Here is a 22,335-nt window from a genome sequence, read left to right as displayed (position 1 = left end):
TCTGGAGATCCAATTTGGGCCCCTTCCCCTGAAATTGAGACCCCAGTTACGCTAACGAGCTTGGCGTTCAGCGGATTAACATTCGGCCCGGGATGCAGAAAAGAATCCACTGATTGCGATAAAAGTTCTGGGGTTGAATACAACTTTTGGTCTAGAGAATGAAAATGCCAATGCAGAGGTGACAATGAAGACGGAGTTTAAGGCACGAACTCATGTGCAGATCATTGAGAGCCCCTGCTAACATAGTTCTTAGTTCTCCAACCTATTAGGGACTGTTTATAGCCAGGGAAACCTGCTTTTCAGTCCTGATGGCACTCTTCTTTACTCTCCAGTAGGAAACCGAGTGACAGTCTTCGACCTGGTCAAGTACGACATGTCGCGCCAACTTATAGTGCCTCTACTTACAACTGTGCAGCAATAAATCACATACTCTACCGTTTGCACATCGAAAGAACATAGCTCGATTGGGCCTGGCACCGAGGGGTAACCTGTTACTCTCAGTCGACCAGGATGGCCGAGCAATCCTCACACATGTCCAACGCCGAATTGTCCTTTTTCACTTCACCTTCAAGTCCCCGGTATCGTCTCTCGCTTTCTCACCTTCCGGACGTCATTTTGCAGTAGGACTAGACCGGCATATTGAAGTATGGCACACACCATCAACCCCAGACCAGAACGCAGATGGAGAGCTGGATTTTGCACCATTCGTCCTGCATAGGAGGTACGCCGGGCATTCAGATTCGGTGCAAAATCTCGAATGGTCTGGAGACTCCCGTTTCTTCCTCAGCGCCTCGAAGGATTTGACTTCTCGCGTGTGGAGTTTGGAATCGGAAGATGTGTCGGCCAAGACGGTGTTGGGTGGACATCGTGAAGGGGTTCTGGGGGCATACTTTTCCAAGGACCAAGAAACTATATACACAATAAGTAAGGATGGAGCAGTTTTCGAGCGAAAATACCTACCAGGACGCAATGAGGAGGGGCATGACGAGGACGATGATGACAACGACTCTCATGCTCGGTGGCGCATCACAAACAAGCAATTTTTTATGCAACACAAGGCAAAGGTGACCTGTGCAGTATTTCATCCCGACCGGAATCTGCTAGTTGCGGGATTTTCAAACGGGATATTTGGACTCTACGAAATGCCTGAATTTAACATGATTCACAGTCTCAGTATTTCACAGAACGACATCGATTTTGTTACAATCAACAAGTCTGGAGATTGGTTGGCGTTTGGAGCGTCAAAATTGGGCCAATTACTAGTGTGGGAATGGGAATCTGAGAATCAGATATTGAAACAGCAGGGGCATTTCGATTCGATGAATGCACTGGTCTACTCGCCGGACGAACAGAAAATAGTCACAACGGCGGATGATGGCAAGATTAAAGTTTGGGATGTCAACTCGGGCTTCTCGATTGCTACTTTCACCGAACACATCAGCGGTGTAACTGCATGCGAGTTTGCGAAAAGAGGAAATGTGTTATTCACAGCAAGTTTGGATGGTTCCGTCCGAGCATGGGATTTGATCAGATACCGGAATTTCCGTACATTCACAGCACCAACCCGATTATCGTTCTCATGTCTTGCTGTTGACCCCAGCGGAGAAGTGGTTTGTGCTGGTTCGTTGGATTCTTTTGACATTCATATTTGGTCAGTCCAAACTGGACAGCTTTTGGATCGCCTATCTGGTCACGAAGGGCCAGTCTCATCCTTAACCTTTGCACCTAATGGAAGTGTAGTGGTCAGTGGAAGCTGGGATCACACAGTCAGAATCTGGTCAATTTTCGACCGCACACAGACCAGCGAGCCCCTACAACTTCAAGCAGATGTCCTCGACGTCGCGTTCCGTCCCGACTCGTTACAGCTGGCGGTCTCAACATTGGATGGCCAACTCACCTTTTGGTCTGTCTCCGAAGCGCAGCAACAATCAGGGGTTGATGGGAGGAGGGATGTATCAGGAGGTCGCAAAATAACCGACCGCCGGACAGCAGCAAATGCTGCCGGGACAAAGAGTTTCAGCAGCATCAAATACAGTGCCGATGGGGAGTGCGTCTTGGCTGGTGGCAACAGCAAATATATCTGCTTGTACTCTGTGGATTCGCTTGTACTCCTGAAGAAGTACACAGTCAGCGTCAACCTGTCTCTTTCAGGGACACAGGAATTCCTCAACAGCAAGCTCATGACTGAAGCTGGACCGCTCGGCCTAATAGATGAACAAGGCGAAGCATCCGATCTCGAGGATCGAATTGATAAGAGTCTACCAGGATCAACACGTGGTGGAGATCCATCAGTAAGGAAGCGGATGCCAGAAGTAAGAGTAACGGATGTCGCTTTCTCGCCGACCGGAAGGTCGTTTTGTGCGGCTTCCACCGAAGGTCTGTTGATCTTCAGTCTGGATACAACGCCTTTATTCGATCCAATCGACCTTGACCTCGAGGTTACTCCAGCCTCTACCCTTAACGTTCTCGAAAACGAGAAAGACTACTTAAAATCCCTCGTCATGGCATTCCGTCTTAATGAAGGGTCTCTCCTTCGACAGGTATTCGAAGGAATTCCATACACAGATATTAGTCTCGTCACGAAAGAATTGCCTGTCATCTACCTCCAACGTCTCCTCCGGTTGGTGGCTAAGGAGACCGAGGAGTCTCCACATGTGCAATTCTGTTTGTTATGGATGGAAGCCATTGTCGATTCTCATGGCCAATGGATTCAAGATCATAAGGGCATGTTGGATGCAGAGTTGAGAGTCATAGAACGGAGCGTGACCAGGATCCAGCAAGATACCCTTCGTGTGTTTGAGGAGAATTGTTATACAATTGAGTATGGATTGAGCCAGCCGCTAATAAAGAGTGCCGATGCATCGTTGTTGATTATCAATGGCGATGATACAGACATGGTAGTACCTGGAGACGAGGATCCGGAATGGATCGGATTAGAGTAGGGCCTGCTGTTACCATGGAATTTGATGCAAGATGCATTTTGTTTAGCATCTGCTCAGCGAATTGAATCTCAACTTTCATAAGCTCTAAAAGTGCCACATCCGTGACTAGCAAATGAGCACAAATCCTTATGGGTACGCTTCTTCAAGCCGGGAGCTAACCACAATTCCAGACCTAGTTCCTTTTTCGGTCGACAGTGAAGCAATGATGTGGCAAACTTTACAATCGTGTCGGACTTCCGAAGCAGCTACTATGCTGGTTGTTCCCCCACTCTAGAACTATAGACTAGCTGATTTTTAGGACTTCAGGAACAGAAGAGTTGCACGGTAAGTTGCAATTTCAGCATGGAAGATACTGTACAACGATCAGCGGGCAAGGGGCTGGGTGCAATTTCTTCCGCAGCCAATCAATCCGCGTCAACGTCGATATTCGATGAACAAATACATTTTCTGGCACGAAAAATAATCTCAATCTACGTTGTACATTAAGTGAAGCTCGTGAGCCTCCCCGACAGAATAGTAGTAAAAAAAGTCGAGACGCCTCAAATCCATGACCATTACTTCAATCAACAGCATAGCCCTTTTAAATCACTTTGCGTCAAGCAGACAGTAAAACAAGAACTGCTCCGAAACACTCCTCCGACAATCTTCTCCTTTCACGCTTTCTGGGCATGACTGGCAGCTGCAAAATCCAACCTATCTGCCCCGCTGACCACCCCACTAGATGGACAGACCCCAGATGTGGTAAAGGTCTTCGATCCGGCCGTTTCTTCTCCCAATTTCCGGTCTGGATCGACAAGAATCTTCTTCTCATGTAGATATACCTCCTTCTGCAGAAAAATATCAGCTTCTCAGTGGAATTCGGACTCATCACAAAGATGTTACTTTGCGACAAGATCGATCTGAATCCTTATGATAGTCCCAAGTGCTTTGACGAGGGCTGTGCCTTGTCAAGCGAGAGCTTTAAGTGAGATAAAATAGCTTCTATCACGACGTCTTAGATAAAGGCGAGACAAATACCCATGAGCATATACGCGATATGCAGCGGATGGGCTTATCCCAGGCCAGCGTGTATCACATATATGAGTATTTTGCAGCTACTTGGCACAGCTTTTAACTGACCCAACATTATCTAAGTACTCCCAGAATTCCATGTGGGTAGGATCAGAGCAAAGCTTGGTTAAGTAGCCCTTCAAGAACATTCCTTCTGCAGAACCATGGCTGTCTCCGTTCAATGTTGCGTCCATTGGGACTTCAAAGCTTGTGCTTCTGTTCTGGAATGCTCGAGCGGTGATATCACATTGCAAGTGTTTTCTGTAAACGACATTGACGACCGCTAGAATAAGAAGAGCTTTGACATATTTGGCTCCCAAAACGGGAGCTTCGATGTCCTCCTTCAAGTATGATTAGTGCTGTTATGGCATGAGTCTGGAAAGGCACTGACAGCTGTTGGATCTAGGAAACTATGCAGATATTGAATTCGAGCTTCTAGACTAGTATGAAGTTTCCGCCGAGAAATATGCTGCATGGGGTGCGCGCGCTTGACATTGCAATACTGGTAGTGCAAGGTACCTGCTCAAGACTGACTGCGAAAAGCACGATGAAATGAACGTGCCTAGGGGATATGAGACCAAATTATGAAATAGATTCGAGAACTAAATCGATGACGAAATATAAGAGCGAATTCTTTGCTTGATAGGAATGAAATAACCATTCGGGACCAAATCACTTGGTCGCGGGATTGTGAGGTAGCAGCAGATTTGTGGCACAAAGAGCTGAGCTCGACACCAAAGCCCCCGCCGCAGCTGCAGCATACATCATTCAAATGGAGATTTGTACGACACTCATTTGATCTCCAATTCAATGCTAGGTAGTATTACTGATCTGAACTGTTGAGTTCTTGGTTAGAACGTGCAATGCGAGGTTGGTATGGGGTTAGGGAGGGATTGTTGTGTTTACAGTACAGTACCGTAACATGCTGTACAGTAGCTCCAGCTACCCTCGCTTATTGCAAAATCACTGCCCGCTTAGATTCTCTCGGGCCTCAGAATAAGACCGAGTAGAGGTTAGCGACGAATAACGCCGAGGAGAATTAACGACGTTACTAGCGCATTCTCTAGTTAGAAGTTAATAGATGTCATACTGGGTAATACTACTTATGAGCAAATATACCCTTGTCAATACTTCATGAACGCTGCTGATGTGTTGATGCAAAGACCTGAGTGATTGAGCGAAATTAGAAAACGAGCTCGGAGCAGATGAAAACAAGTTGATCTTGGTACCCCATAAAGATGTCGTGCAGCCCAAGAGTTTCTCTTCTCGTGGGAGCGATGGGATCAAAGACCGGTGCCGCTGCCAACGAAGAGACTCTTGTGCCGTGCCCTTCCTCTGCACCTCCATAATCCCAAACTGCATTGTGGATAGTGATCCTACAAATATTAGTCGCATCACAAAACCCATGTTGAGCCACTTACCAGTTATACCAAAGCGCAGAAGAAGTACTCAACAAAATTAGGTGGTAGATTTAATAACGAGCAAGTGTGCATTCACAGCGACTTTAACTTCGCCGTAGTATCCTCCCAATGCTCGCTGTTCCTGAGGCGAGATCCTGATTACGGAAAGCTACTACACTTACTTCTTCTATCAACAATATCAACTCATCTTTAAATTCATCACCGAGCTCCTTAAGTTCGAAGCCTATTCCGATATCGTTGGCCAGATGAATGATCTCTTTGGCAGCCGGAAAGAGTGCTATCCTCCCCCGGGTCTGCATGCGAACCTCTGTTTCAGTATTCTCGAAGTCTATTACGAATATTTTCTGAGTCTTGAACATAGACTGGGGACAGTGGAGTGTATGGGTGTCCTTTACGTATATCGATTCCCGCCTCCTGGAGACGAGCAGGATTCTACCCACCATGGCGCAAGCGACTTGTAGTGATTTGTCCATTCCAGATTAGCTGAGGAAGCACGTCTCATATGTAATTCATTCACACCATTCGAAGAAGCGGTTGATAGGGGAATAGGATTAGAAAAATTGCTCCATCGATCAAGAGCTGCAGACAGTGAGGCTTGTTTCCACGCCATCACAAAAGGGTTGCGAAACGCAGTATCGACGCAGTCATCTGACCTTTAAATCGTTCTTGACACAAGGCAACTGGTAGAAGTGAAACTTGTATTTTCGAATCAGTATATTGTATTTAAACCGAACCTTGTTGATATGGTATGCCCTGCAGACTGGCAATCTATAGGGTATAACGGAATGTTGGGCTCTTATCCCCCAGATCAGCCAATTCATCATCTGTCAGCCGTTCTGCCTCGCCACTGTGCTCTCTCTTCGCATTGATACGTCCATAGTTCAACCTCAGCACAACACAGGCAAACAACCCTAAGGTCACAAAGCCAATTTCTAAGCCATGTCCAAGCAGATACTTCGGTCCGTCCATGCTCCTATAGAAGTTGCTCGCCATTGCTCCTCCGAGATTGCCGACTCCGATCTGGAATGCCATACCCGCTGCTCTCTTGTAGCTACCAGCCAGATTATTGCTGATCCATGTAATATTGCCTGGAAAAGCTGGATAAATGCCACAGGTTGCAATAAAGACACCAGCGTAGACGACGCCAGGAACGCCGCCATGAGCAGAACCGGAAATAGCCATGACGAATCCGACAAGAATAGCAAGCATAGGGAAGAAGACGTAGGGCCAGCGAGAGGCACCACGTTTGGCGGCTTTGTCGGAACACCAACAAACAATGATTGCAAGTACTGCAGCGGTACAGTAAATTGGTATCGTAAGAAGTTGAGCTGTGGTAGAGGTGTAGCCGAGCTGTTTGATAATTGTTGGCAGGAAGAGGGAGATGCCATAGAGAGGGCACACAATTCCCCAGTACATAAGAAGACTGAGATAGAGTTGCCAGTCGGTCAGGGCTGCTCATTATTAGCCAGTATTTAACACTAGAAACTTTGTCGCGCATACCTTTAGTAACATATTTCCACTCAAAATGATCCGTCTCAGCCACGGCTCGCCCGCTCTTCTTGCTCCCCTGGTATTTCAAACGATGTACGACCCAAGCTTTCTCTTCCACACTCAGGAATCCGGCGGTATCTGGAAAGTCGTAGAGTAAGAAGAACGCGGAAATGGCTACTACAACAGTCAAGAGACCTTCGAGAATGAAAATCCACTGCCAGCCTGCTCTACCACCAACACCGTCCATTTTGGCAATGGCATAGGCAAGCAAGCCGGAGAAAGCGCCTGCTACGCTGGCGGCACTGAAAAACAGACCTTGGCGGAATGCAAGTTCTTCGGTGCAGTACCTGCCAGGATTAGTAGGATAAATTACTGAGGGTGCATGTCGCAACTTACCACATAGTCAAGTAGTATGCAACACCTGGATACAAACCAGCCTCAGCGACACCTAGGAACAACCTCGCAATGAGCAACCCATGATAGTTGTGCACCAACCCCATAAGGGTCATGACTGAACCCCATGCAACCATGATACTGGGTAGCCAGATAGACGGCCTGAACCGTTTGAGAAGTAAGTTGGATGGAATTTCGAAGGCGCAGTAGGTGAAGAAGAACACGGTCGCGCACAGATTGTATTGTTGACCGGTGAGTTTCAAGTCCTCTTGCATGCCTTGGATCTTTGCATTCCCGATGTTGCCACGATCTAAGAAGGAGAGCAAGTACAAGACAGCTAGCATTGGGATCAGGCGGATATCCATTTTGCGGAGGGTTTTCTCTCGGTTGACATTGGAGGTGTCAATGCCGTTGCCAGACCAGTTCGGGTCATGGACATTTTTTGAGGCCTTTTAAATGCGTGAGGGGCTGGCATCAGGCAGTGTAGAGGTTGACTTACGGGTACTTCATTCTTGTGAGGGAATTCGTCATTTGCGAAGTCCAATTTCTTCTCGTCGATTGTTGACGAAGCCTGTTGGCGAGGATCTCTGAATGATTTCGCCATATTGTATCACCGAATGTACATCAATGATATGCAGATGGAGCAGAACCAGAGACCTTTGTAAGAAGGAAGACAACCATTAATATAGGTATTGTTTGGGCCTGCGTTCCCCGCAAAGATGGGGTTCATCCATCCTCACCATCCTGCAGGATTGAACACACTTATGAGATCCTGGCATCCGCAACCCTGGTATTCTGGATGGAGGAGACCCCGCGTTCGCGGTGACAGCTACCGATGGTCTCATTGGGCTTGAACTATCGTATTGTGTGGCGCAGGAAACTGTGTTGAGGAGTCGCCAGAAGCAAGCGAGGATGTGGCGTGCGGGCAGCGGCTGGTGTGGGCAGCGTGGGCAGTGAGGGACAAACACAGCGTGCGGGCAGCAACTTGAATGGCTGACTCTCTTCTGCCCAGACTTTGGCAGCCTTTTTCATTCACCAAGATCACTTCCACTTCCGTCATTGTAAACAACTAGTGGCTAGACGACGGCAGCAGGACGGGAGACAATGACCCGCATCACGGTATGCAGAACAATATCAGGACTCCTTGAAAAGCCAATTTGTTTCCCTCGGATCGTGTGTTACGTGCGAAGATAAATATCCAATCCAATTCTCATACTTGATATTGACAATGAGGAATGCAGTTACAATCCTGGGAGCAGGAACTCAAGGAAGGCGTCTCGCTTACATGTGGTCAAGTCGAGGAAGACCAGTCAACCTAGTTGATCAAGCGCCTGCTGCCTTGGAGGGAGCACTAAAGGATATTGACCACTTCAAAAATACAATAGGCAAGGCGGATGGACACGGAGGTGGAATAGTCTTGACATTTCGGGGGAATGAATTGGGTGAAGCGTTGAGCGGTGCTTGGCTAGCTGTTGAAGTAAGTGATCATCTTCTGACAGTAAGTTTTGATTTAATATTGATAATACACAGAATGTGCCCGAATCTCTGGAATTGAAACGCTCTGTCATTCAGCAGCTGGACAACATAGCAGATGCAGAGACAATCGTTGCTTCGAACTCAAGTAGCTTCACAGTTCAGGAGATTATTGAAGGTTTAGATCTGCAGCATGCTTCGCGATGTGTCAGCTTGCATTCATGTTAGTGTAAAATTTTCAGATATTCTGAGCGCCAAACGCGAGGAGCGTTTGCTAATGTTCTGAGCGCAGACTGGCCACCAGAGACCCCAGCGATCGAAATCATGGGCTCAACTATCACTAAGTCAGAAATCATCACTCGGCTCATGGATGAATGCAAGACTCACGGATTCGATCCTTTTCATGTCAAGAAAACTTCTAATGGCTATATCTACAATCGGTAATGACTTAAAATACATAGTTCAAAAACTCGTCCATCAAGCTGACAGGAGGGGTAGAATCTGGGCAGCGATCAAACGGGAAGCTTTGTTCGTAGCAGCTGAAGGAGTTGCAACTCCAGCAGAGATCGATGCTATATATAAATCCGTTCTCAAGACACCGAAGGGACCATTTGAGCAAATGGATACTGTAGGACTGGATGTTGTAAAAGACATTGAGGAGCACTATGCCGAAAATAGAGAATCGCTGCCGCAGGAGCCACGAGATCTATTGGCTCGGATGATTCGAGAAGGGAAGCTTGGGGTGAAATCAGGCGAAGGATTCTATGAATATTAGATGAAATACATGTCTACTCAGATGATGGAGATGCTCGTCACGAGAAGATCTCACGAAGTGATCTTAAGCGAACGCTGCCAAACATATGAAGCCGCCAGCATCACTTGATATTCAATGAACTCAAGATTGGGGGCAAAGTGAAAGCAGTTTGAGACATGTGAATAAAATATGCCCAATCCTCAGTACCAAGTCAATTTCCACCACATCTTTGTACTTTGGACCGATTGATACGATGGGTTTCTCAGTGACCTTACAGCCACATGTGGCGCAAGACTTGGCGGGCTTGCTGCCGAACTACCCCGCACAACTGGTCCGAAGATGCATCTACAATTGCGTCCCAAATGCCGCCAGGTTCACGGGAGAGGAATCTCGGTATGTAGGTATAGCAACAAACTTTGTCTGAGATAGAGTATTCTAACTTAGACAGGATCTCTATCTCAGATCTGCTTTGCCCTCGAGGATCTGAGATGGATGACGCCGCGACATCTCAACCCCTTCCGGCAGCTACATCAGGGCGTAGCAAGAAAAAGCCAAAAACATTCCGATGCCGTTTCTGTCCTGACATTTTTCACCGCCTAGAGCATATACAGCGCCATGAACGGACACATACGAAAGAAAAGCCATTCTCATGTTCCTGTGGGAAAGCATTCGCACGGCGGTAAGTCGACAAAAATAGTAACATTCGCCATCAACTGACTGGACTTAAGTGACATATTACTGAGGCATGAAAAGCTAGTGCACGATGAAGGAGTTGATCGCGATGATGGACGATCGCGACCCTCTTTGGCTGCTACCATACCAAGTCCTGTGACCACGCATGCGTCTGTTGACACAAATAGACTATCATCCGAATGGACTTCTCACAACTCCAGTTTCCCATCTACCTTTGCTCCCCCAAGTCTCTCAAACAATACCCCTGTATCTTCGATGTCACAACCTGCATTCTTCTCAGGGCAGTTCGATCCCGAAGATGAGAATATTGCCAGTCTTCCACCTGTCTACGTTGACAGGCATGACTTCATCATACCTGATGCCGTCGACATACCCGGGGATTACAACTTGTTCTTTGATAATTTCGACATCTCGAATTTCTACTTACCGGCCACTGTTTACGATTCCGAGCTCCCTGTATCCCTGTGGTCCAGGCCAAATAATGTTCATGATGTGGAGCAGCACCAAAACATGGACCTCAATTCCATTTCTGAGAACACCAATGATGCCACCGGCCATTTTGACTCACCTCCACCATTACAACGCTCAGAAGATCGGACTCTAATGGGAAGCAAGCCTCGGCCTCAGGCAGACTTCCTCCGTGCCGGGCCACCATGGAAGGTCTCCGGCCAAGACTACAGAACGATTCAAGACAAATTGAAGGACTTTGTGGGAATTTTACCGAAGGACTTTATCCTACCAACACGACACACTCTATCTCGTTACTTCGAGGGATACATCACTGGATTCAACCAGCATCTCCCGTTTCTTCATATTCCCAGTTTCTCCGTGTCGAAATTCGTCCCCGAGTTAGTTCTTGCCATAGCTGCAGTTGGTGCTCAGTATCGCTTCGAAAATGCCAGGGGCAACAAGCTATGGTATGCTGCCAAATCAGTTGCTACTGAACAAATCAAGAAAAGACAAAGCCATCAAGTTGCTGATATCTTGTCATCGCCGACGCCGAGAAGTGCTTCTCTGAGTAAATCGCCAGTCTCTAATACATCACCGGACGACATCCCAACACCGAGACCCAATCACTCATATGTCGCAGCAGGCAGGAGCTCTAAAGATGACATCTGGTAAGGCATGATTTACATCATCACAACATGATGCTTCAAATGAGCTGACAGGTTCAAGGTCTCCATCATCCCAAGCACGACTAGGGACCATTCAAACACTTCTCATAATGATGGCCATGGGCATGTGGGGCCCGCCTCCCTTGCTTCGGGAAGCTACAAGTATCCAAAACCAATTGGCTCTGTTGATTCGAGAGCACGGGCTTCAGACTGTTGAATGCTCTGAAAGCCAACTGCGTTGGGAAGACTGGGTTCTTTTTGAAAGTGATCGCCGGACGAAGTGCATCGCATACTGCTTCTTCAATCTTCATTCCATCGCCTACGATAACCCGCCAATTCTACGCACCTCGGAACTTAAACTTAATCTCCCTCATTCAGCGGAAGAATGGCGAGCTGCATCTGCCGAGGACTGGGAGTCCGCAAAGAGAAGTTCTTCACAAGTAGCGCTTTCCTTTCACCACGCCCTATCCAAGCTTTTCTCTACCGATGAAGAAGACCTCCCTCCTATTTCATCACTGGGAAACTACGTCCTCATCCACGCCATCATCCAACAAATCTACATCATCCGCCAAGCTAGCACGATTTCCATCCCCGCCGCCATCAACGGTAGTTTGCAGGCAGCCGAGATCTCCAAACTCGGTCAGGTCCTCCGCATCTGGCAAATCGGCTGGGAAAAAGCCCCAGAAAGCAGTTTAGACCCCATGAATCCCTACGGGCCTGTAGCATTCAGCTCTACAGCGTTGTTGAGACTCGCCTATATAAGACTGCACTGTGATCTTGGACCGTGTCGAGGACTGGAGACTCGAGATCCGCAAGTTATTGCTAGGACATTGAAGGCGTGTCCGCCGCTTACAAGAAGCCCGTTGATGAGTAGAGCAATTCTACAGGCTGCACATGCTTTGAGTATTCCAGTGAAGATAGGTATCAAATTTGTGGCGCATACTCATACGCTGCTGTGGAGTATGCAGCATAGTTTGGGCAATCTGGAGTGCGCTTTTTTACTCAGTTAGTATCACTCTCACTTTATGTGATATCCGCTCACCTGTAAAAGGCAGATGGCTATACATGATATCTGAATCCATGGAGGATCTCACAATCGATGAGCGGAACCTACTTGAGATGGTGCGCAGTATCGTTTGCGAAACTCACTTTGCAGTAGAGTCGGAAGACGGACGTAGTATGGAGGGAAGCATGGGCGTCAGGAAGCTGAGCGTAGCGGTGGTACGGATTTGGGCCGAGGTATTTAATGGCAGTCATCATGTGTTTCCCCTCGTAAAAGTCATTGGATTGGCTCTGGAAGGGTATGCGGACATGTGTGAGCTTGAAGATGAAAGCGCAGCCTGAGGTGATTTGAGCTTCTAAAAAGGACCAGTACCCGTCTGATTCAAATGTACACCATACCTTCGTCTTTAAAGAGAAGAACAACCCTTTACCGCTGTCCTTGTTTGAACTCAAATGTGGGGCAAATTTCCAGGGCTCGCTTACGAGTAAACAACCAAGAATTTCACCCGCAATTGCTAATTCTTATATCAATCCACGTCTCTGGGATACGCAAATTTTTAAAAAAAAAACAGACTGATATCGAGGCAGAAAATCAGTGGTGCACGATCAATGAAGCCAGAAAAATTGTATGTATCATTTTTCGAACCGAAGGGTAGATTAATTGAAGGTTGGACAACAGAATAAAGAATTTCGGAAGTAGCAGCAGCCAGTGCGAAAACAGTACTGGATTTTGCTTCGGAGGACTATTATCTGTTTACAGTAGAGAAAATGCCAAGTTCAGAACAGGATAGATTGACGATTAGTGTATTTTCATTGTCCCTCTTTACTAAACCGGTTAGGTACCCATCAAGCACACGCTTGGACCATGGAAAGCCATGCAAATAAGCTTAAGTCAATGGCTTTCCTAAACAGGAACAACGTCATTCTTTTCGATTTTGTGGCGCTGGTCCCCTTCCGTTTCCGTCTTCTTGGGCCTGACATCGCTCCAACCCATCCACCAACCACGCAAAAACGCCGCAGACGAAATCCCAGCTCCCATATACATTACTCTATTGATACTGACATTATATGACTTCAGCACACCCGGCAAATCATTCGCATTCACCACCGCCCTAACTGCATTCGCGCCCGCTGCAATGACAGTCTGGGCATCGACATCAGGCGCGTAACGTGGGATAGTAGAGCGCAATGAGGATGAAAAGATAATCTGTGGGATCGTGAGCCAGATTGCGCCGCCAAGATTCTGGATGAATAGGAGGGTGCCCATGGCGACAGAGATCTGGGCAGCGGGGATGGCGCTTTGTAAGGCGATGAAGGCCATTGCGCCTGCACAGCCAGATCCTATTCCGAAAATGACCTCGAATCCGACCCACTGCCCCATTGTAGAAGATGGCTCAAGCATGGAGTAAAGCCCGTAACCGTTTGCTGTTATCGATGTGCCGCCAACGACGAAGGGCAGGTAGTAGCCGAATTTCTGTACTGTACTGGAGTTAGTTGCCACAACAATGCCCTTTGCGAAGGAAGAATCCTACCCGAAACTCCAGACACTACAGCCATGAAGACCTGGAACATGACAATAGGTAACATATTAACTCCACTTGTGATCGGACTTTTCCCTCTGACCGTCTGGAAATAAATCGGAAGGTAGAAATTTCCGCATAAAAGGACGCCCTGGAAGAAAAACATTGTAGCAGATGAGGACCACATGATACGCATGCGGAGAATGGAGAATGGGACCATTGCGGCATCGCCTTTGCGATATTCCCAGATAGGGAAAATAATGATGGCGACAAAAGAGCCACAGAACAAGCCTATGATAATGGCACTACTCCAGGTATAGTCTAGGGCAATATATATATCAGTGACTGCTACATCTGAGATGTTGGGGAAGAGGCGAAAATTCAGAACAGAAAGAATGGGGTCCCTGATTACATACCGTTACCACCCCATGATAGGGCAAGGAAAAACATGACTGCTGCGGGAACAAATATCCCAAGACCAATTAGGTCCAGAGATGACACGGCATTGCGAAGAACTTCGCGGACAGGAAGCTTTCGAGTGGCCTCTGGAATTCCAATCAACCCAATAAAGCCCCCGACCACAGCACCAACGGGAAGATTGATGTAGAAGCCTGCAGGATTTTTAAGTCAATTGCATCATGAGGCAGCTCATCTATGTGGAGTAACTCACACCATCGCCAAGATACATGTTCTGTAAAAGCGCCGCCTAGGATTGGACCGAGCGCAATACCGAGTTGGCAGAAGGAAATCAGGATACCGGTCGCAGCAGGCTGTTTTTGAACAGGCAAGCACGCAGAGACAATGGTCAACCCCTCATTTATCAGACCTGAGGAGCCTATGCCAGCAACTGCCCTGCCTACAATCAGCATGACTGAACCTTGAGCAGCGCCGCACAGTAAGGAACCGAGCTCGAAAAGGAAGAAGAACGTCAGAAAAGACCACTGAAGGTGGGCAAAAGTTAGCGAAAACTTAAGAGTATTTACTGTGGTGTAATTAACTACCTTGGTGCTGAAGTGTGCGTAGATCTGCCCGCTGAATGGCTGAAATGCAGAGCTGGGGAGATGTTAATTCCACCAATCTTGATATGCCGCAAGCGGATCGCCCATACCTCGTAAGTTGATATGCGCTTCCATACCACCTAATATCAGGCAGTGACTGGAAGTCTGTTGTGATCTGAGGGATGACCTTCACTTGAGTCAGTATGACACAGTATAGGATCCTGCTTGGAGGCTTTCAAGTCGGGCAGTATACACATACAGTAGCGATAATAGAAACATCAAGCAGCACCAAGAAACAGGCTAGAGCAGCCCCCGACAACGCCATATATAACTTGGGCCCAGTCAAGAACACGTGTACATATGTTTCGTCTCCAGATTTTTTCATGGTGTTCTCCTGGTTCATTTTATTAGACATATGCGAATTTCGTGAACCGGGTCTTGAATTAGCAACAGGAGCACAAATATTTGCTGGCAACTTCTCGATGTTGGCTGTGAGCGTTGATTCCGAGCCGCGAGATAGGGAAGTCATAATGTATGCTGCCCAAGAGTAAAAGTAATGATTTTGAGCCCCAGTGGAAAGTGATATCTGTAGGGGGAGGACCCAGCTTTATCACTGAAGCCGATATTGGTCCACCCAAAGTCGGCCTCATGTATGCGCCGCATACGTCCAGGAGATAGGAGAGATGACATGCAAAGCCCGAGTGCTTCGTTCGATGTTAGGAAATGAACGTGTTGGACCCAGCCGCCTGAGTCGGTGTTGAGGATCCGAAATCCGCTCGGTATGAGAACGAACAAGTTTCCATCTGGGGTATGGTCCTCATCCTACCACAACCCAGAGCTTTCCTATCAGTTTTTGATTTGAGGTCGACCCAGGGCTTACACAACCAAACACTCCTCCGTTCCTGGGCTGTAGATGCGCGCGAACTTCCTTGTCAGAGGCTCACGAGATTCTTTTGATGCCTTTGTAATCCGAGAGATTTCCATTCAGCTTTTATTGCATGCAGCTTTACGCACAAATACCGACAATCAGTATGCAGACCACCCAAGCACATCTTGCAACCAGGCATCGTCTGCCAAATCCATATATTCCAGAATGAAATTTTCGTCGCTTACGGCTTTGCCATTTGCTGCTTGCGAGGGGCCTTCATCTGGAGCCAATTTTGTAGCACAATAAGCACGAAATCCTTTCATCACTTTACAAAGGTGGATGATTATGTCGTCGTCGGGGTTTCGGATTTCAGCACTTCTATGCTCCATACTCGTTATGACGTGATCAAACACGGCCATCAGATCAATTGTATTTCGTACAGCGTCTTTGTCCCATGCCAGATCGTCATGAATAGAAAGTCTGTAAAGTGCGACGAGACATCGCATGAATTGGATACGAAAGTGCAATGGCATTCCAAGCCATCTTGAAACAGGGAACATGAAAGTAAAGTCGATAAATGACTTTGCCGTTTCAAGGCAAGCGCACAAACACTGCAGATGCTGGGGACCGGTCATGCTGCAAGAAAGTGCTTCATCTGCTGGATATGCTCGTTCATGTATCGTCATTTCTGTGTAGTGGAAGCTTGCCATAAGCGAGACTTTACACTGTTAGCCCAGACGGTTAATATGTACCCACTTTACTTACATTCTTGCTGAAATTGTGGACTCATGGAGGCTTTGATATCCTGCAGTTGCGATCTGAGAGACTTTATTTGAAATCCTAGGGGCATCTTTGAAGGCTGTGAACCTTCACAATCAAAGTCTCGCATCTGATAAGACCTGTACAACAGAAGCTGGAGACGGATCTGAATTGCAAAACCCTTGTCATTTAAGCACTCTTTACTTTCCTCGATGGTACGAAGGTGCTCATCTATCTAGGTAGGAGTCAGCATACCCTGGTCCCAGAGTACGATGACCGTTCATTGTTGTCATAGGTGTCACAAGCCAGGATAGATACCTACCTGTGGAGTCCATTGCATAGGATCAATTCTGCCTAAGGAAGATGATACCCTGTGAATTTTAGCTACTGTCAAAGCCATATCATGGGAAGGTCTGCTGACAATGAGGATATGAAGAAACAGCCCAAGGCTGCACGTCGATGCTCTAACGAGTGAGTTTCTGTCAAACCTCCAACACCACACGCAACCACTTGAAAAAAATGGACTAAGACCAGCTTCTAGATCCTGGCATGGAAGGTGAAGATAAATTTACAGGACGATATGAACGAGAACATGTAAAAAACTAGCGTCCCGGTGCTACTTACACCTAGCAAATTTGTGCCCTCCTTCATCAATCAGCGGCCTATTCAGACGAAGATCTTGCGCAAGTGATACCGCTAAGTGCACAAGATGGTTTTTGTTACAATTATCGTTGCCCCTAAATAATCCATTAACAGGAATTAAAGAAAAGGGGAAGTACCGGTGCAGACTGACCAAGCCAAGAAAATCAGCAGTCCGAGAAGGTGATCAAAGTGACCTTGGTTCAAGATATACACTTCGTGCGTGAGTGTCTTTACAAACTCTGTCGATAGAAGGTTCTTCTGTTGCACTGATGCTGAGGTGACGACCAAGATGCTTTGCAGCAGAAAAGGGCGCGTCCGGCGAAGCTCAGTAGCAGAAACCGTGAGAGGCAAATATAAAGAAGCAAAGTTTGGTAGCAGATCGAACCGAAATACTGCAAGTCGATTTTCAGCCTCATCCAGACGGAACTGGTACCAGGAAAGGGTCTCCGCGGGGGAATTATTCAGTCCAGTCTTATTTATCGTTGGGGCAAAGCTTCCCACGGCATTAGTATGCTGTGGTTCCGATGCATCTGCGCTGAAAGAGACTGGGGTACACATGGGATTGGTCGCCTGGCCAGATGATGAGGGTGAGCCGTCAGTACCCAGATGTTCCAATGCTGGGACATACCTTCCAAGCACAGGAATATGTGCAGACAAGACACTCGTTCCAGCTACTGATTGAAGTAGAGAGACGATACCGTCGAGTTCCTCTTCAAGCTTAGCATTTCTCGCTGCTGAACTGCGCTGTGAGTTCCGCTTTCGAATAGAGTCTGTTGGGGAACATTGTTTCTTGAGCCGATGACATCTAGACGTGCAAGTAAGCTCTGGCCAAGCAATGCTTCCGGAAGACTGTATAGTTCAGCCTGACAGAGTGCCGACCTTTCACAACTCTCACTACCAAGGCGAGTGACGCCATTGGATTTAGACTTGAAACCCGGCCGCAAGCTCGTCCGTAGCTACTCTCAGTCATGACTTCCGAGTACGAATTCCGGTACTAGATAAAGGTGGGTAAAGAAGACGAAATGAGATTACCAGTCACAGCTAAAGAGACCTCGCGATAGGATGAACGGAAGTGAGGGTGCCGGATATTCTAAAGCAAGCAATCAGATATATTGAAAAATTTGAACTCCGATCTCTCTGGAGAAGGTACTCGAGCACTTGCTCGGAGAGACCTTCCTCCCGGACGGACTTCAGATTCCTAAATCCGGTCCCACTATCCAACAAGTCTTTCTTAGTCCAAGGGACAAACATGAGAGCGACGATGCTGGGCATTGTCAAACAGAAGGAATCAAAGTGACACAATAGTTTTCTGAGTATGAACCAAGGCCCGGAGACTCAAAGTGAAGCATGTACATCAAATCAATGCGCTACTGCAGAGCCATATAAACTCATTGAAGATTTCTGTGCCAAGCAAGTCGTGAAAATCGTTGAGGTTATATAAATATCTCTGCTGCGTATCAAAGCTGTAACCCCGACCACAGACGTCGAGCAATCTTGCGAGGATGAAGAAACGAAGGAAAATAGGAATGAGAACGGTGCATGACAGACATGTGATACAAATAACGTCACGTGGGTCAACTGAAGTACAATACCTACCTAGTAGCTACCTTAATTACTTACGTAGACATGTAGGTAGTTTGGATAAGACCAGAGTTTCTGGTCTGATTCTGATCTGATCGCCTGCTGACCTCTTGTGAGCACAATTTCACGTGAAACATGTAAATCCAGAATATAAATAAACGATGCAGGAAGTATCACGTCTTGAGGAGAGGGGAGTCCAGCCTGAAGAACGGTGGCTTCGCTAAGGCAAGATGTGCTGGCAACAATGCAATAACCGGCACAACGTCTTGGCGTACTCAGGCACAACCCCAGTGGGCAGCGAATTGAATATACTCCGTATCCCAGGATTCGATGGATGGTATCGATTATTCCATGCGACCGTTGCGGCGGCCAGCGCATCGCCTGCCATTCTGCTGCCGCGATACACCGTACGGGACCCGTATGGGACAGAAGGGGTTCTCGGACCTGGGGTGTACGGCCATTTGCCTCCTGCAGCGAGGGCAAGCATCCTTAGGAATCGATGTAAGGGGGTGAGAGGGAGAAAATTGCTTGCCAATCGAAGTGTTTTCGCCACTGGCACTCGGTCCTAGGCACGTCTTCCCAGCGATCTGGTGGATCTTCAGCTGAGTTGCCAGTGATGTCGTGCTTCACAATCGTCTATTGCCAGCGGGTCGTTCATCTCGAGTTTCCAGTGCAGTGCAGTAGTACTTAGTACTGTACTGTAATCCTTGCCCTGGTCGACCCAGTCTCCATTCCATGTCCAGCGTTCCCACAGTGCTACCCCCCCCCCCCCCCCCCCCCCCCCCCCCGGTTTGAATGTTAAATTACGGGCTCGAACCCTCTAGGATCGTTAGCTTACCGCTTCTATTTCTAGCTTACTACTTCTAAATATAGGAAAATATAAATATTATTAATTTCCTAGTATTTTATAAGGCTTCCTTATATATTAATTATAGCTTAATATCTTTTTTATAAAGAATTATAAAGTCTTCTTATAAAATCCTTTAGAATAGCTTCTTATACCTCTTATATAATTTAATAAAGTTATAGTAAAGTTATTTTTACTATATTATAATAAGCTTTATAATATTAAGCTTAAATCTAATTTTTTATTTAATTCTATATATACTTTATTAAATTAAAGTCTAGTAAATAATATAGGAACTTAATATATTATATATAATATCTTTTAAAGTTTATATATATAGCTTTTAATTAGTAGTAGAAAGTATTATCTTATATTTAAATAAAGTATATCAGTAAAAAGATCTAGCTCTAAGTAGCCGCCGGCTGGCTACTGTAGGCGCTATTTTCGCGATTTCTAGCCTAAGTTATATATCGATTAATTTAATAGCTAGCGACCTCTAAAGTGATATATAGTAATTTTTACTAGCACCGTAGGCGCCTTAAGCGACTAGGGCGCTATAGGTGCTTATAAGCCTAATTAAGACTAGCGTATAAAATAAAAGTAGGTCCGATTTTTTTATATTATATAAGGTATATTAGTAAGCTTATTAAAAGCCTTAAGAATACTAGTAAGAATACTAAGGATACTAAGAAGGATATACCTTATAAGGGAGTATTATTAGGCTTATATCGCCTGATTAGGCAAGGCGGCGACTTACCTCTACATAGAATTTACCTGAATCGAATTATAAGCTTATTAGCGATTTTTTAGCGTAGATATTTATAGCGTTAAAGGCTTAGTAAGACTAGTTTTAAGGACGTGCGTAGAAAGTGCAGGTCTTTTTAAATTCTCAGTTAAAATCTACGCTAGTTTAACTATTTTTAGTTAGTTTAAAATCTAAAAATAAACTTAACTTTTAATTTTTAATTCTAATTAAAAATATTATATCTTTCCTAATTAAGTCTAGCTTATATATAAAAGTAGGTCTTATAAAAGGCGCCTAGGGCGTATAAGGCAGCCTTTTATTATTTAAGGCTAATATACGATAGCCTCTTATATTTTAAGGCGCCTTAAGCGTAAATAGCGACTATTTAGCGAAAATAGCGAAAATAGCAGGTGGCACGTGCACCCGGCGCTAGAATTTTTTGCTAATATAATTACTTTAATTCTCTCTTATTTTAATAAATATCTATATATTATTTAGTATAATTATATTATACTTATTAGAATTTATTAAACTTTATTCTTTCTTCTAAAAAGTAGCTAGTCTCTTTTCTCTAAGTGTAATTATACTATAAAATATCTAAGTAAGTCTTTTACTATATTTATACTATAAATACTTAGCTTAGTATTAATCGGAACCGTTCTCTTTATAAGTAATATAGGATTATATATACGCTCCTTTAAAAGCTTATACTTCATCCGAGAATATCTATTAAAGGACTCGTTTAAGAGACTAGTGTTTAGCTTCTTCTACGAACTTAAGACATTCCCTACAAACATCAGGATCATCTAAAAACCCCCTTTTTATAGCTATCCTTCAGCTATAACTAACAAGCTTAAAAGCTGTACGTAGAGCCTTTTACCTGTAGCCTTAAAACTTAGGAGATATAATAGTCGGAATATACTTATATACGACTCGATAATAAGAAAGTGAAGAAGTAATCTAATTAATAAGGTATTAGCGTATTAGAGTATCAATCGCTAGTTTTCAGCTATATCAGTATATTTAACAGGGAATTCTATAGTCTTTAGTATATTAAATCTATTAAAGAGTATAACTAAGTGTTAGTATCGTACTAGTAAATAAATAATAAGTATATATCGATATATATTAAAATCCAAGGCTTAATTTAAAAGTATTTAAAAGTGTATATTATAAAAAGTATCGAAGAGTTAGAATATATACTACTTCCTAAATAACCCCTAGTTTATATACGAAAGAGGTCTACTCTTTAACTAGGATTACTTATACCCCTTGATTCCCTTTATATTTTTATAATAAAAGTCTATAAACTAATACTAGTAAAACTTCCTTTAAAAATAAAAGGTTTTTAATAACTATAAAGGAAATAAAAGAGAGAATATAAATATAATAAGAGGAACTAAAGATATAATAAAGTAATAAATATCTAACTTATATATATTAGTAGCTAAAATATCTCTAGTTACTATCTGAAAGTACCTCTTCTATTATATAAGGATATAAATAAATCGTAATCTATAACTAAACTATATCTTAGAATATAGAGAATATTTAAACTTATGAAGAATTAAATAATATTATTATTAATTTAATATAAGGTTCTAAGGAGTTAGAGAGTTAATATTCTATCTAGTAGTAGTTAATAATATAAAAGTAGAAAATAATAGTATATTAGTAAAAAATTCTGACGCCGGGTGCACGTACTACCTACTATTTTCGCTGTTTTCGCTGAATAGTTGCTTTTTACGCTTAAAGCGCCTTAAAATATAAGAGGCTATTATACGTTAGCCTTAAATAATAAAAGGCTACCTTATATACCCTAGGCGCCCTTTATAAGACTTACTTTTATATATAAGCTAGACCTAATTAAGAAAGATATAATATTTTTAATTAGAATTAAAAATTAAAAGTTAAGTTTATTTTTAGATTTTAAACTAACTAAAAATAGTTAGACTAGCGTAGAATTTAACTGAGAATTTAAAAAGACCTATACTTTTTACATATGTCCTTAAAACTAGTCTTATTAAGCCTTTAACGCTAT

The 22,335-nt window shown here is 44.8% G+C and overlaps 6 protein-coding genes across 7 annotated transcripts; 3 read left to right on the top strand and 3 right to left on the bottom strand.

Annotated features, from left to right (window-relative positions):
* Nucleotides 1–90: 90 nt before the first annotated feature.
* On the top strand, nt 91–3,708 carry ONS95_012215 (uncharacterized protein). Its single transcript, XM_058505835.1, has 3 exons — nt 91–202; nt 254–366; nt 416–3,708. The coding sequence occupies exons 1-3, from the start codon at nt 185–187 to the stop codon at nt 2,940–2,942; spliced, it is 2,658 nt and encodes an 885-aa protein (XP_058358358.1). The 5' UTR covers nt 91–184; the 3' UTR covers nt 2,943–3,708.
* Nucleotides 3,709–6,078: 2,370 nt separating this feature from the next.
* Nucleotides 6,079–8,157, bottom strand: ONS95_012214 (uncharacterized protein). Its single transcript, XM_058505834.1, has 4 exons — nt 7,797–8,157; nt 7,301–7,746; nt 6,914–7,251; nt 6,079–6,864 (listed from the first exon to the last, which is right to left on the bottom strand). The coding sequence occupies exons 1-4, from the start codon at nt 7,899–7,901 to the stop codon at nt 6,182–6,184; spliced, it is 1,572 nt and encodes a 523-aa protein (XP_058358357.1). The 5' UTR covers nt 7,902–8,157; the 3' UTR covers nt 6,079–6,181.
* Nucleotides 8,158–8,307: 150 nt separating this feature from the next.
* On the top strand, nt 8,308–9,618 carry ONS95_012213 (uncharacterized protein). Its single transcript, XM_058505833.1, has 4 exons — nt 8,308–8,774; nt 8,828–8,993; nt 9,063–9,210; nt 9,269–9,618. The coding sequence occupies exons 1-4, from the start codon at nt 8,526–8,528 to the stop codon at nt 9,543–9,545; spliced, it is 840 nt and encodes a 279-aa protein (XP_058358356.1). The 5' UTR covers nt 8,308–8,525; the 3' UTR covers nt 9,546–9,618.
* Nucleotides 9,619–9,883: 265 nt separating this feature from the next.
* On the top strand, nt 9,884–12,911 carry ONS95_012212 (uncharacterized protein). 2 transcript variants are annotated; one of them, XM_058505832.1, is made up of 5 exons: nt 9,884–9,921; nt 9,973–10,203; nt 10,253–11,335; nt 11,394–12,337; nt 12,384–12,911. In XM_058505832.1, exons 1-5 carry the CDS (start codon nt 9,887–9,889, stop codon nt 12,674–12,676), a joined length of 2,586 nt encoding a protein of 861 aa, XP_058358355.1. In that variant the 5' UTR covers nt 9,884–9,886; the 3' UTR covers nt 12,677–12,911. The 2 variants fall into 2 exon arrangements, with proteins under 2 accessions (XP_058358355.1, XP_058358354.1); XM_058505831.1 differs by having other exon boundaries at nt 9,884–9,917; nt 12,384–12,901.
* Nucleotides 12,912–13,238: 327 nt separating this feature from the next.
* On the bottom strand, nt 13,239–15,381 carry ONS95_012211 (uncharacterized protein; the record flags this gene model as incomplete). Its single annotated transcript, XM_058505830.1, has 7 exons — nt 13,239–13,813; nt 13,867–14,175; nt 14,271–14,465; nt 14,525–14,795; nt 14,856–14,907; nt 14,963–15,039; nt 15,112–15,381. 7 exons carry the CDS (start codon nt 15,379–15,381, stop codon nt 13,239–13,241), a joined length of 1,749 nt encoding a protein of 582 aa, XP_058358353.1.
* Nucleotides 15,382–15,878: 497 nt separating this feature from the next.
* On the bottom strand, nt 15,879–16,226 carry ONS95_012210 (uncharacterized protein; the record flags this gene model as incomplete). Its single annotated transcript, XM_058505829.1, has 1 exon — nt 15,879–16,226. One exon carries the CDS (start codon nt 16,224–16,226, stop codon nt 15,879–15,881), a length of 348 nt encoding a protein of 115 aa, XP_058358352.1.
* Between the last annotated feature and the right edge of the window lie 6,109 nt (nt 16,227–22,335).

The sequence above is a fragment of the Cadophora gregata genome (assembly GCF_030347475.1).
Source record: "Cadophora gregata isolate MNR1 chromosome Unknown scaffold_6, whole genome shotgun sequence".
Taxonomy (NCBI): Eukaryota; Fungi; Ascomycota; class Leotiomycetes; order Helotiales; family Ploettnerulaceae; genus Cadophora; species Cadophora gregata.
The sequence above is the reverse complement of the archived record's forward strand: the minus strand, read 5'-3'. Positions and strand labels throughout refer to the sequence as shown.

Bases quoted from the DNA above. Each gene is read 5' to 3' on its own strand.
- ONS95_012215 (XM_058505835.1), top strand. The intron at 367-415 runs GTACGACATGTC...ACAACTGTGCAG, and splicing joins ACAGTCTTCGACCTGGTCAA to CAATAAATCACATACTCTAC.
- ONS95_012214 (XM_058505834.1), bottom strand. From the start codon at position 7,901: ATGGCGAAATCATTCAGAGATCCTCGCCAACAGGCTTCGTCAACAATC. The intron at 7,252-7,300 runs GTAAGTTGCGAC...TAATCCTGGCAG, and splicing joins GCATACTACTTGACTATGTG to GTACTGCACCGAAGAACTTG. The intron at 6,865-6,913 runs GTATGCGCGACA...AATAATGAGCAG, and splicing joins GTGGAAATATGTTACTAAAG to CCCTGACCGACTGGCAACTC.
- ONS95_012213 (XM_058505833.1), top strand. From the start codon at position 8,526: ATGAGGAATGCAGTTACAATCCTGGGAGCAGGAACTCAAGGAAGGCGT. The intron at 8,775-8,827 runs GTAAGTGATCAT...GATAATACACAG, and splicing joins GTGCTTGGCTAGCTGTTGAA to AATGTGCCCGAATCTCTGGA. The intron at 9,211-9,268 runs GTAATGACTTAA...CAGGAGGGGTAG, and splicing joins AATGGCTATATCTACAATCG to AATCTGGGCAGCGATCAAAC.
- ONS95_012212 (XM_058505832.1), top strand. From the start codon at position 9,887: ATGCCGCCAGGTTCACGGGAGAGGAATCTCGGTAT. The intron at 10,204-10,252 runs GTAAGTCGACAA...ACTGGACTTAAG, and splicing joins GGGAAAGCATTCGCACGGCG to TGACATATTACTGAGGCATG. The intron at 12,338-12,383 runs GTTAGTATCACT...CACCTGTAAAAG, and splicing joins GGAGTGCGCTTTTTTACTCA to GCAGATGGCTATACATGATA.